Source organism: Pan paniscus, chromosome 4 (genome assembly GCF_029289425.2).
Source record: "Pan paniscus chromosome 4, NHGRI_mPanPan1-v2.0_pri, whole genome shotgun sequence".
NCBI classification, from domain to species: Eukaryota; Metazoa; Chordata; class Mammalia; order Primates; family Hominidae; genus Pan; species Pan paniscus.
Genome location: NC_073253.2, coordinates 139,394,831 through 139,409,055, shown reverse-complemented (window position 1 = coordinate 139,409,055; position 14,225 = coordinate 139,394,831). Strand labels below are relative to the sequence as shown.

At 36.6% G+C, this 14,225-nt stretch overlaps 2 protein-coding genes across 4 annotated transcripts in view; one reads left to right on the top strand and one right to left on the bottom strand.

Moving 5' to 3' along the window:
• The window catches only part of KCTD16 (potassium channel tetramerization domain containing 16), a 309,347-nt gene extending 307,006 nt beyond the window's left edge, over positions 1-2,341 (bottom strand). Inside the window, exon 1 of one of the 3 annotated variants that reach the window (XM_003829092.6) lies at positions 2,020-2,341. The gene's annotated coding sequence lies outside the window, so the exon portion shown is untranslated. The remainder of the gene's footprint in view (positions 1-2,019) is intronic. The other 2 variants (XM_055112740.2, XM_055112741.2) reach the window with 2 other exon arrangements.
• Positions 2,342-2,362: 21 nt separating this feature from the next.
• On the top strand, positions 2,363-13,696 carry YIPF5 (Yip1 domain family member 5). The gene is made up of 6 exons (XM_003829094.5): positions 2,363-2,495; positions 3,062-3,181; positions 7,391-7,563; positions 8,732-8,877; positions 10,584-10,765; positions 12,407-13,696. The coding sequence occupies exons 2-6, from the start codon at positions 3,072-3,074 to the stop codon at positions 12,567-12,569; spliced, it is 774 nt and encodes a 257-aa protein (XP_003829142.1). The 5' UTR covers positions 2,363-2,495; positions 3,062-3,071; the 3' UTR covers positions 12,570-13,696.
• The last annotated feature ends 529 nt before the right edge of the window (positions 13,697-14,225 follow it).

Sequence of the window (14,225 nt, the reverse complement as noted above, 5' to 3'; positions counted from 1 at the left end):
AACAGTGTATACGCATTCCTTTTTCTCTAAAACCTTGCCAGCATCTAAATCAGCAATTTTTAATGCTCATATTCTTGTAGCTCATTCAAATTTGAAAGGGATATCCTTTTTGATTCAGATGAAATAGAAACATCAGAAAAAAAACAAAAGAGACCAGAATTTTTTTAACCATAAGATTAATTAAATAGATAATGATGGATTATTGCATCTTATTGATGACTCGAAACACAGCTTCATGGATAATGTAGCTTAAAGAAAGTACAATCACAAAGTTTATCAACTGAATTAGGATATTTTTGAGAGTAAAAGGGAGCAACATTAATAATTATGCTGAGGGTAAGTAAAAATAGGCAGAAAATGGGACAATGGAATTGTCTCCAGCAAATCATAATATGTGGTCATTCTACCTGAAGTTGTGCAGATGATACCTAAACCAATAAATGCTAAAATGATTGATGAAAGGTGGTGAACACTTGAATGAGCAATTTCAGAAATTCAAAAATATAGTTAGAAAGCACAAAAATCTAGTGTTCAGTGGCAAAATAGGGTAGCTATAGTTAACAATAATTTATTGTATAGTTCAAAATAACTAGGAGTAGATTTATAATTTTCTCTACACAAAGTAATGACAAATGTCTGAGGCGACAGATATATCTCAATTACCCAGATTTCATTATTACACATTGTATGCTTGTATCAAAATATCACATTTATCTCATAAATATGTACAACTATGATATATCCACAAAAATAAAAACAATAAATTCGCCAATGGGTAAAAACCTCAAAGGGCAGCTTCCTGTTGGTCTCTAGAGTACAATCCTAGGTTTTTTGGTTGGGTCGTTACATCCTTTTGTTGTTGCTATTTTTGTTTGGAGGGGAGTGCGTTTTCTGTTTGTTGTATTGGGGTGGGGGGTGTTGAGAGAAAAGTTTTAAGTGAAATTTTATTGTTCCTTTGGAAACTAGTCCCCAACAATGGTCTGGCTTCTTTTGTGAGGGCCTCAGGATTTTGATCCCAGAATATAATGCAGTGGCTCATGATAAATTTTATTGCTATAAACCCTGAAGAAAGTTCTGCTCATTAGTTAATAGCATGTTATTTCGAGTCACAATATTCGGGATTCCACCATCTTGGGAAAGTGATTTAACACAGCAGCCAAAGCAATCATTTTCAAAAGAAAACAATTTAAACATCACTCATCAGTTCACAATCTTCACTTCTTTTAGAACCAACACACAAATCCCACAGGATATTTCCTGGCCCCTTCCTGTTATTCCAGCCTCAACTCCTACGTGGCTCCCCTCACTTGCTGTTCCAGTCACTCAGGTTCCACTTAGAAGAGTGGTTGACAAATTCAGCTAATGTTGCCCCCACCGCCCCCAAGGACATTTGGATTTGGCAATGTCTGGAGAGATTTTTAGCTGTCACAACTTGGTGGTGATGGTGGTGGTGGTTGGTTGGGGGGAGTACTGGCATCTAATGGCTAGAGATTAGGGATGCTACTGCTAAGCATCATGCACAGGGCAGCCCCCAATAAAGAAACATCCTGACTCAAAATGTTAATAATGCTGAAGTTCAGAGCTCGATTTTCATCTTTCCTCAGACCATGCTTCCCAGATCTTGCACACATTGTTCTCTTTGCCTAAAATATTCAGGCTATTTTCCCTTATCCTCCTTTACCGTTGCCCTTTCCTCTCTTTTCTGGTCTTCTCTAACTCCCACTCACCCTTTGATAACCCTCTTATAGTGGCTTTACAGACTCTTCTTCCCAGATGAATGTTACTCTTTCAAAGAATTATGGAACACTAAAGAATATTAGTAGCAATTTCACATGCATTTGTATGTGTTCGATTACCCCTCTCCACCACCAACTCCAGGTGGGTAGATGTCACCTAGCTTATATTTACCACATTATCCCCAGCAGCTAGCACAGAATGAATGAATACTTAACAGCTTCACTTACAAAAGGGAAATAGGGTAACCATCTCATTAGGTTGTAAAGATTAAATAATACATACAAACACTGTAGCACAGTGCTTGAATCACAGTAAATGCTGACACCGAGGCACTGTAGGCATTGTAGTTTGCGGACAGGAGAGGGGACTCCGTCTGTCTCATTTTAGCGCCTCCCAGTCTTCCTCCATCACCTTGGTCTGAGAAACTCCTCCTCCTACCTACGAGTAAGCAGCAATTGCTACGCCTGCGCTTTCCTGGTTCCACCCCTAACCAGGCTGCCGGAAGCACTTTCCTCTTTCGCACGGGCCAGCCGCAGGTTGGGTAGATACTGCGCAAGCTCCATACTCGTGTCTCCTCCTCCCGCCCACCGGTGCCCAACCTGCTAACACGCCTGCGCGAGCGGGCGTGCCCCGGAAGCAGTTCTTTGGCCCTGTGACACGTAGCAACGGGGCTGGTTCAGGGTCTGAAATAGAGTTTCGGGGGTTGTTTGGGACTAGTGAAGCTACTGCCTTTGCCGCCAGCGCAGACTCAGAGTTTGGTGAGTGACCCAGGCCCGTGGCACAGTGTTCAGCTTCTCTCCACACCCGTGCAAATGGGCTTGTTGCCGTCTTTCGGCGCCGCGCCCTGGTCCTTTCGCTCAGACCCTCGCTCTCATTCAAGCCCTTGCCCTGACGCGGTCCCCTGCACCTCAGGCGCGACCTTCCAGATTCTGCACTTTCCTGGCAGGCCGCAGGCCTTATTTTGCAAGGAAGCAGTCGCGTTGTCAGCTGTAAAGCCCAGTCCTAAGGTGAAAAATCATCTTTGTTGTTATTGATATTTTAGACCGCTTATGGAACCACAACTCCCACGACCTCGCCCCTAATGGAAAGCATATCAGCTCCTTAAGGTGGAGTTGTCTTACTGGGCCGCAACTTAAAAGAATAGACATTTTCTTACTCTCTCTCCGCTACCGCCCTTCAAATGCTGCGTACTTTCCGCCCCATCCCCCCTCCGAATTACTGAAAAAATATTTGTTGTGTTTGTATTTGCTTAAGCAGACTGCCGGGAACGAATTCAGTAGAACCTTGGGCATAAGGAATATTTGCCATTTCTCTTCTATTACAGATTATTTGCAATGTCAGGCTTTGAAAACTTAAACACGGATTTCTACCAGACAAGTTACAGCATCGATGATCAGTCACAGCAGTCCTATGATTATGGAGGAAGTGGAGGACCCTATAGCAAGTAACTTTTCATCTTTGGCAATTAATTTAGTCTACATTGCAGTGAAAACACATATTTAGAATATTTGGTTCTGCCTAAAACAATATGTGAACATGTCCTTTATCAGGAGTATGATCTTTCATGCATAATATTCTTCCTCTAGAGAGATATGTGACATTGGCTTGGCTTCGAAGGTATTGTTCTATTTAGAGTTGAGTGTCTTCTGCAAACTCTTCAGGTGTACCATGAATGGAAAAGTAGCTTGTTTGAAGAACTGTTTTCTAGTAACAGTATTTCTGTATTTAGATGATGATGGGAGCTTCAGGTACCTAGGAGATAGGCTGTTGTTAGTTCATAGGACCAGTGAAAAATTAAAATATTTTGTTAGTAGTTAAATCAGTCCAACTCTGAGACTTTTATCAGTGCTAATTGAAAGTGCTTAGTGACATTATTTAATGATGTAAGCTCCTTATTACTAATCATCAGGTGATTTTCATACAGCAGTTTATAATCATTTTTATTACTCCTCCTTACTCCTCTTTCTCAAACCCTTATGGTCAGTGCCACACGTGTTATAAGTTGCATACTGAGGAGATTGACTCAAAGCCGTTAGCCTCTGAACATTTTTTTTTAAATGATCTTTTTATAGTACCTGGTGTTTGTGACAAAAATACATGAACTGAAGGCTTTCTAGCAATCTCACCTAAGACATCATCTCCTTAGTTTCTTAGGACCCTAGAGATAATCTTATCAGCTTCCTGTCAAATAAAGGAGCTTCCTATACTAGGATTGCTTAAACTTTTTTAGATGGTTCTGGGTCTCTTTGAGAATCTTATTACAACTGGGCCTCTTTCCCATAAATACATGCATTCACTCAAACACCCAAATAAATGTGCATATATAACTTCAGACAATTCATGTGTTAAATGATGTTCATCATGGATCCCGAATTTGAAACCTCATAAAGACTATTCCGCGATGAGGGCAGGGGAAGGTTATGTATCTGTCAGTTTGTGAGAAACATGCAATACAGGAATGTGTTTGGATTAGAGTGCCCAAGAATTTAAAAAACAAAACAAAATTCAAATTCACTGTGGCTCTGTAATAGTGTCTGTCTTGGTTAGGCTATCCTTTCTAAAACATATAGTCTCTTTGAGTCTGCTTAATTTGGTATATTCTAAGGCTTTGTTTTCCCCTCTAAAACTTAACACATTTGAACAATGGGAGTGAGCATGTCAAAATACCCCGTGATTCATTTCTCTTTTCTGTTAATTACATACCAATGAGGATTTATCTCTTTTGATAAATTAATGGGCAGAGTTGGAAAATTTGTATTGAGGTATTTCCATTCATTTATTTACCTAAATATGTATTTCTGGTGATTGCTCTGTGTATAGGAGAGCCAGAGTCCATCTAATAAATCCTTGCCTAAAGCAGCAACACAGCTTCGGAGAACCTGTCTCTCTATGCAGGCCTGTTTTTATCCGAATGGTTTTTATGATTAGGACTCAACAGAGCTATTCCATTTAGATTGCAGCCTACGAGATTTATCTGCCTCTGCTTTTCTTTTCTTTTCTGTCCTGTCCACGTTTGCATCACTTAAAAGGTGTGACTTACAGTCTCATCCCCTTTAACAGTCATTTCAGTTCTCCACACAGCAATTTAGATATTCTAAACAACTTGTTGCTGGCTAGCACTTGTTGCTAACTGTTCTCACAGTTTCATTCCAACCAAATCATGTACCAGTAAGCATTGCTTCAGTACTAGTGATGAAGTTTTATTCTGGGTGATTATATAACCTTTATTGCTATAAACTTGGGTTTATAGATGATGCCTGGGAAAACAAGAAGCCTAATGTATTAACAGTAATAAATTTGAGTTTCTGAGATTTATTTTGTAAAAACTGGACTCTTCTGTGTGTACCTTCAAGTAGATCTGCAATCTAATGACATTTTAAATGTCCATCTCCATTAACCAAATAATATTTTGTTTGATTTGCTAATTTAGTAACAAAGATCCGCTAATAACTTTTAGCTCTCCATTGGTGAAAATCTAGGTGCAAATAGCATATTACTTGCATTGTCTTTATGTTTTTAACTTGACTTGTTATTAGTACACAGTTCTGCATTTGCCATAATGAAGTCAGCTTTAACATTTTTTGGTTTCCTCTATAGGTGTTTCACAAGTATCATTCATAGATCCATTCACCAAAAAAACAAAAACAAAAAAGTATAAGAGGCCCTTTGATCATAATCTGTTGAGTTATATAAATGGAAAATTGGACAGGAATACCAAGTCACATTTTTTAAATTATGAAAGCTGTTATTTTTTTTCTTCTTTGACTTACCTGGTAGTATCTTTATGGAATATCTGAGGATTTCCATGAACTTAGGTAACCAACCCAATATGTTAAGAGGCTTTGTCTTTGTTATTGGTACAGAGTACTTATGAGAGTATTGATTTAGTATCTGCTGCTTTTCATGTTGTTTTAGCCTGTAAAGATCGTGTCTGCCATACCATGTTTTAGTTTAAAACCAGCAGGAACAAGTCAGAAATTTTCCTGAATAGGTCCTGCCAGAAAAGGAAAATAGTAAAATTCTATGATATTGTCATTCTCACCTTTCCTCTTGAAGATGGAATGATGGTGCCACCTTTGAAACAATCAACTGCTTGCAGTACTTTTCTTCCTTACATGAAATTTATTGGTCTGTATCAGCAACTCTCAAAATTTAGGCTGTAGACTACAGAGGGTCCTTGAGACTCTTCTGAGATTCTTTAAAGTCAAAGTTATTTTCATAACAATACTAAGATATCATATACCTTTTTAGGTATGTTAACATTTGCAGTGCTGTTGCAAAAGTATTGATTGGTAAAACTGCTGGTACCTGAGTATGAATCAAGGTAGTGGCATCAAGTTATTCTAGTAGTCATCGTATTCTTCATCACTCTATATACTTGTTAGAGAGTTGGCAGACAGTCAATTTCATTTAAGGATTCTCTTGAGGAAGCAGTAAGAATTATCTTTTTATTAAACCCTGACCCTTTAGTACATATATTTCTTTAATATTCTTTGTGAAGAAATTTAGTGTTTACTGCATACTAAAGTACAATTACTGTCTCTACGAAAAGCACCTATGCAAGCTGAACTGGCTGTTATTTCATGAAGACCATTTTTATTTGAAAGAACAACTGATAAACTATGGTTATTCAGACTTGAGCATTTGGCAGATATTTTCTCAAAAACGAATAGAGAGCCTCACCCCAAGGAAAACAACTGACATTATGACTATAAGAATTTAAATGGGAATTAGACTAAAGGTTTTCTAAGGCTTCTCAGCTCTCATTTTTAAGAATATCTTTTAAAATAATTATTTTACATCTGTGTTTCTTAGTATATCATTAGATTAGTCCCATCAATAAGTTGGATTTTTTCAAAACATGATGGAACAGATGCTTAAAGATGTGGCTTCAGTATCCTCTTCCCTCTTGCTATTGTCACTAAAATAGCTGTGATAAGCCTTTCCCTCTAGATGCAGGGTTTGCTATAGCACATATCAAATGAGACAATAAGTGTATAACTACTTTGAAAAATAGTACTTTGCAAAAGTACTATTCAAATGCAAAGTGTACTAAAAATCTTTTGTTACATTCAGCAAGTGCTCACAAAGCAAAAGCTTGATTTGTCCACTGTGTTTTTAAATTGATGGTTTTTCTTAAAGAGATTTGTCCGCTTGCCAAAAGTAACATACTATGAAGAGTAAAGAAGAATGATAATTCGATGGCTATCCAAATTACAGTGAAAAATTATATAACATGTATTACAAAGTCTGACATCCTAAGGTTTCATTCAGTCTTAGCCATAGATTTTATTTCATAGTGTATCTTCATATTGTATATATCCACTAAGGGAGAAAAATAGACACAATTTTTACATTTTCATTTGTTGACCTCCTAACCTTTAACAGTTTGTAAAATGCTTAGTGTTATGTAAGTGAATATTGGTATCGTTAAGAATATTTTCTATAAAAATTATAATTTTTTTATTGTAGATAATAAGCTTGATCTTAGTGAACATTTCAACCATGATTTATAAAAATTGGCAAAGTTTGTACCTGAGGAATTTCACAACTAAGGTTCTTTAGCTGTCACATGAAAATTTAGAAATTTAAGGGATATTAACTGTACAGAGTTGAAATACCTCTGAAAAATTTAACTTTCTTTCATTTATAGACAGTATGCTGGCTATGACTATTCGCAGCAAGGCCGATTTGTCCCTCCAGACATGATGCAGCCACAACAGCCATACACCGGGCAGATTTACCAGCCAACTCAGGCATATACTCCAGCTTCACCTCAGCCTTTCTATGGAAACAACTTTGAGGATGAGCCACCTTTATTAGAAGGTAAGATTTGTTGCAATACTTGATAGTACTCAATAGTGTTCAGCTGGTTAGTGAAAATTAATCTTAATTTGGAGAAATTGTCTTTTCCTTTAAAAAAATAATCTAGAAAAAAGTTTTCTGCTAAACAACTCATTTTAAACAGAGTATATGCGAAACCACATTGGGCCAGAGGGGACCAGATTTTTAATAGCTCTTTTAATAGTGATAATAAAGTATGTTACTATGTCAGCATCGACTTTTACTTCAGGTTATTGACTAAATTCTGCTAGTGGAAAAAGTGAGAAAAAGCGTGCTATCCATTATTCTGTGTGGAAATAAACTGGCAGAACTAGTGACATCACTAAAAAAATGGTGATTTTCAAATTGTGTTCCAAAACCTAGGAAGTGGTAGTTCTGAACTTTTTTTTTAACTAGATACTCTTTGAAAATCTAATGAAAGGTATGAACACTCTCCTCAGAAGAAATGCACACATATGCATAGAGACGTAGTTTTGTATACAGTTAAATGGGCCCCCAGGTATTCCTGAAGCCCCAGGTAAAGAACCCCTTACTGTTAACCCTTTTTGTATATTCTTTGCTATGCAGTCATACCTAAGGGATGTAATAAGTGTCTGTTTCATCAGATCCATACCCTTTTCCAACACCAATCCAGAAATGACATATTTGTGGGATGAGCACCACATTGAAGACTGGCATAGAGAGCTCACTGAAATAATATCATCCAGGCCAGGCACAATGTCTCAACGCCTGTAATCCCAGTGCTTTGTGGGGCTGAGGCTGGAGGATCTCTTGAGGCCAGGAGACCAGCCTGAGCAACACAGCAAGACCCTGTCTCTACAAAAAAAAAAAAGAAAGAAAGAAAAGAAAAAAATTAGCTCTGTGTTGTGGCGCACCCCTGTGGTCCCAGCTACTCAAGAGGCTGAGGCAGGAACATCACTTTGAGTTCAGGAGTTTGAGGCTATAGTGAGCTATGATCATGCCACTGCACTCCAGCCTGGGTGACGGAGACAGACCCTATCACAATAATGATAATAATAATAATATCATCCAATATTGCTAGATCCTTTTTTGATGCTATGTCATTTTGTCTCTTGTTTCAGGATAGATTTTGATGAATTAAAAATACATCACAAATCCTAATTAACTTTTAAATTTTCTTTCTCTTTAGAGTTAGGTATCAATTTTGACCACATCTGGCAAAAAACACTAACAGTATTACATCCGTTAAAAGTAGCAGATGGCAGCATCATGAATGAAACTGATTTGGCAGGTCCAATGGTTTTTTGCCTTGCTTTTGGAGCCACATTGCTACTGGTAAGATTTTCATTTCAACCTTCAGGGTGCAATTAAAGAACAGCCTTTAAATTTTAAATGTTCTACCAAAAGCCATTTTGAAACTCCGCTTTACACCTCAAGTCTTTGATGTGTTTGGAATAGTACTGAGTTGCTTGTATTTATACCTATTCATTAGTTCTCCATCTATAGTAAGTGTAGCATGTTTTAAAACTCATTTCTTTTTCTAAGAAATGATTCAATTATTAGGGGAAAAAACAAAAAAAAAATAGTAAACAACAGGTATAGCTTCAGTCCCTCATTAGAATTCTGCCTTTTCAGAGGTTACTTACAGTTTTTACAGTATTGCTTTTTTTTTTAATGACAGCATTTTTTTAAAAATCTCTAAACCTTGGTTAATATTTTGTTCTAGTCATACTGATGATTACTTTTCTATATAATTATTTTCCCAATTTATCACCTTCCCAAGAATGTTAAGGCATATTGAAAACAGAAAAGTTGTAAAGATAATTGTTAATATTTATTTTATCTTATGTCTCTGAATTATGAGAGATAACTAATGTAATATACAGAAGATGGGATTTTTAGTCATAAGAGCTGGGCTTGAACTGAGTGCTCCTGATCAGCCTTTGGCCACATCATTTAATCCTTCAGTTTCCTCTCATAGAAAATAATCCTATCCTTTTTACCTAGCAAGATTATTTTGAAGGTGAAACAAGACAGGTTATGTGAGAACACATTGAAAAGTTAAAAACACTGTACAAGTGTGAGTTTTTTTTATTACTACATGAATTAATTCATCAATGAACTCAGCTGAGCTTTTTCAAACTTCTGCATTTTTAATCAAGTATTTACAAATAATCTAATAAAAGTCCCAATAATTTTTTTTCTTAACATAATCTGTAGAGGCATTCTCCTAATTTAGTTTTTATGTGACAAAAATTGGATAAATCAATAATTTTGAAGGCTTTTCTGTAAACTGGTTTTAGTGACAGTGTGACCTGAATACAAAGTTTGTTCACAAACTTGACTAACAGGATAATTCCAATTTAGCTAATCTTTGCAGTACTTAAACTGTTTATTGTTGTCTTTTCTTAAAGGAATGTATAAATCAGCCAATAATTTGGAAAAATAAAGAAAAAAATATCTTCCATTATATTCCTTTTGCCATTTCTTCTCTGTTCCTCACAGAACCCTGGCTTCCTGTTTATCCTGGCTTCCTTTCCCCTTGCTCCTCTAACACCCATATAAAGTGAATCATAAGATTTCTTCTTAGAAAGATTATGACTACCTCCACCAATGAGAATTAATGCTTTGGGGCATTTTTGGTGGAATTAGGTACTTTCAACTGATATAACTATTATCTAGACATTTTGAACGGCTTTCCATCTTGTCTCTAGTTTATTTGCCTAAAATCATCCAGAGTTCTTTTTAGAAATCTTACTATTTTGGGTGATTCTGCTATGCTTTTGTCTATTTATTTGTTCACTTCTGTGCCAAGCCTACACGCTAACTGGAAAATGGAGAACCAAATATCTCTGTACTTTAAAGTTACAAAGAATGTAACAAGCCAGTCTGCTCAGTCTTTTACTTCTCTACGTAAAGAATAGATAGATTAGTAGATTTTGATGCTCATAAATTATTTGCTACATGTACTGATTCAGGTGAAATAAGGCCAGAAATAACTTATTTTTTGCCCTTTAACCTGTAATCTTCTTTACCCATAGGCTGGCAAAATCCAGTTTGGCTATGTATACGGGATCAGTGCAATTGGATGTCTAGGAATGTTTTGTTTATTAAACTTAATGAGTATGACAGGTGTTTCATTTGGTTGTGTGGCAAGTGTCCTTGGATATTGTCTTCTGCCCATGATCCTACTTTCCAGCTTTGCAGTGATATTTTCTTTGCAGTAAGTACTGTTCTTTATTTTGGGGGTTAATTGACCAATTCTATGTAGTAGGATTCACCTCATCTTCAGTTTGAGATAAATCACCGATTCAGCAGACATATCAGATAGTGCCTCTTGTAGTAGGGACAGTGCCAAATGGTTTCGGACGAAGAACAATGGTAATGAGAATAAATTTAAAAACCTTTATACCATCTCTATTTTACTCATGATCAAGAATTTCACTAGTTTTGTTTTTACTTACCATTGTCATAGTGGTAACAAATTGAACAGGGTAATTATTAAATATTACATGAAAAAGGTCAAGTCATTAGTGTTCAAATTATGCTTACCCTCTTTGATATTTTCTAGATCCCACCTAATTTCTTCAAACCACTGGACATATGCCAAATGTATGAATAATAAATACATACTCTCTATTGGGCAGCTTTTTAACTGGAAATGAAATGTATTCTTTTTATGATAAGAGGCTGTTATCAGCCTGCAGTGTTTCTCACATAGATGTACTTGTAAGCAGCTTTAAATACGGTGTAATTTTTAAATGATATTTTAGGTTAGGTTAAAAGGATAGGTATGGCCAGGCACGGTTGCTCACGCCTGTAATCCCAGCACTATGGGAGGCCGAGGCGGGCAGATCACCTGATGTCAGGAGTTTGAGACCAGCCTGACCAGCATGAAGAACCCCGTCTCTACTAAAAATACAAAATTAGCCGGGCATGGTAGCACATGCCTGTGTAATCCCAGCTACTCGGGAGGCTGAGGCAGGAGAATCACTTGAACCCGGGAGGCAGAGGTTGCAGTGAGCCGAGATCGCCCTGTTGCATACTTCAGCCTGGGCAACAAAAGCGAAACTGTCTCAAAAAAAAAAAAAAAAAGAAAGGTATACATTACCGCCAATAAGGTTCCTCCTTTTGGCCAGTGTGCAGATTGTCTCAATATAAAATCCTCCATGTGACTAGTGTTAGACATTACCAGTGGTCAGGCTTTGTTACACTTTGAAAGCTAAAGTGGAGGTTTGGGAGGAGAAGAGACAAATATGTCAATTATTTGTCCAATACAAGAAATTTGGCAAGATGATGCTTTACACTATTTCTGCTTTGAATAGAAATATTTCATATTTTCAGTGTAGAAATCACTCTTATTTATTAAGAATTTATATATTCATATTTGAATTTTACAGAAGTTATTTTCTACTAAAACCCTTTTTTCAACTAGGAACAATTTTGCCTCCAAGGGGACATTTGACAATGTCTGATGGGGGGCAAGGGTGCTACTTATATCTTATGTATAGAGGCCAGGGATGCTGCTGAACATTCTGACAGTGCACAGGACAGCCCCCACAACAAAGATAACATCCAGCCCAAATGTCAGTAGTGCCAAGAATGAGAGACCTTATATTTTTAAAAAGTAAAACGTAGTTCTAAAAAAGCTGTTCATCACATGAAATGATTCACCATCATTGAATTTACTGTGAGGTACATTTTAGCATTTGAAAAAAAAAATCCTGATTATTTTTGCATATGTCTACTTGCAGATTTAAAATGTAAATTTAAAATGCTTTAGAATAGGTTATTGTAGTATTCTTACATAACTAATCTCATCTGCTTTTTTTTCTTCTCCCCCCTTTTTCCTTGTTGGTTACAGAGGAATGGTAGGAATCATTCTCACTGCTGGGATTATTGGATGGTGTAGTTTTTCTGCTTCCAAAATATTTATTTCTGCATTAGCCATGGAAGGACAGCAACTTTTAGTAGCATATCCTTGCGCTTTGTTATATGGAGTCTTTGCCCTGATTTCCGTCTTTTGAAAATTTATCTGGGATGTGGACATCAGTGGGCCAGATGTACAAAAAGGACCTTGAACTCTTAAATTGGACCAGCAAACTGCTGCAGCGCAACTCTCATGCAGATTTACATTTGACTATTGGAGCAATGAAAGTAAACGTGTATCTCTTGTTCATTTTTATAGAACTTTTGAATACTATATTGGATTTACCTGCAGTGTGACTAGCTTTAAATGTTTGTGTTTATACAGATAAGAAATGCTATTTCTTTCTGGTTCCTGCAGCCATTGAAAAACCTTTTTCCTTGCAAATTATAATGTTTTTGATAGATTTTTATCAACTGTGGGAAACCAAACACAAAGCTGATAACCTTTCTTAAAAACCCAGTCACAGTAAAGAAGACAAAAGACGGCCGGGCGTGGTAGCTCCCGCCTGTAATCCCAGCACTTTGGGAGGCCGAGCCGGGCGGATCACAAGGGCAGGAGATCGAGACCATCCTGGTTAACACTGTGAAACCCCGACTCTACTAAAACTACAAAAAAATTAGCTGGGCGTGGTGGTGGGCGCCTGTAGTCCCAGCTACTCAGGAGGCTGAGGCAGGAGAAAAGTGTGAACCCAGGAGGCGGAGCTTGCAGTGAGCGGAGATCACACCACTGCACTCCATCCAGCCTGGGTGACAGGGCGAGACTCTGTCTCAAAAAAAAAAAAAAGGAGACACAAGACTTACTGCAAAAATATTTTTCCAAGGATTTAGGAAAGAAAAATTGCCTTGTATTCTCACGTCAGGTAACTCAAAGCAAAAAAGTGATCCAAATGTAGAGTATGAGTTTGCACTCCAAAAATTTGACATTACTGTAAATTATCTCATGGAATTTTTGCTAAAATTCAGAGATACGGGAAGTTCACAATCTACCTTATTGTAGACATGAAATGCGAACACTTACTTAGATATTAATGTTAACTCAACCTTAGGGACCTGGAATGGTTGCATTAATGCTATAATCGTTGGATCGCCACATTTCCCAAAAATAAAAAAAAAAATCACTAACCTTTTTTAAGGAAAATATTTAAAGTTTTACAAAATTCAGTATTGCAATTATCAATGTAAAGTACATTTGAATGCTTATTAAAACTTTCCCAATTAATTTTAACTGTGTTATTGAGTTTACTTTTACTAACTACTGTTCTCTTTGTCTCTTTTTTAACTAGGCTCTGATTTTGACCCCTAATTTAAGCTTTAAGAATAGAAATCAGCTAATATAGAATCAGACAAAAAGGGGATTAAATGAGCAGTTTGAGTTACATTATTTTATTGTATTAAATTTATTTGATTTATATTGTCATGTTCTCTTGCCAGAGAGAATCTGTAGGAAAATACTGTATCTTGTATACTGATCATTGGCTTTTTCTAGAAAAACTGTCTCTGATTCGGGACAAAGCTCAGTTATAGTTATGAGAAAGATATGGTACAGGGAGGAAAATACTGCCTTTTTTTTTTTTTTAAAGAGATTTTCAGACTAAATAAAAAATGCCAAAATGATGTATCAATGGTTCTTTTTTAGAACAAGTTTTCAAAGCATAAAAAGAGGTTGAGAGAAATAACATATTTATTGATTCACATAAGTATGTTTTTCTTCATTAATCGTCTGGAGAAACCCACTTGTCATTAATTTGTTTTGG

Excerpts from the sequence above, each read along its gene's own strand:
- YIPF5 (XM_003829094.5), top strand. The coding sequence starts at position 3,072 with ATGTCAGGCTTTGAAAACTTAAACACGGATTTCTACCAGACAAGTTAC. Across the intron at positions 3,182-7,390 it reads AGTGGAGGACCCTATAGCAA|ACAGTATGCTGGCTATGACT; the intron begins GTAACTTTTCAT and ends TTTCATTTATAG. Across the intron at positions 10,766-12,406 it reads GCAGTGATATTTTCTTTGCA|AGGAATGGTAGGAATCATTC; the intron begins GTAAGTACTGTT and ends TGTTGGTTACAG.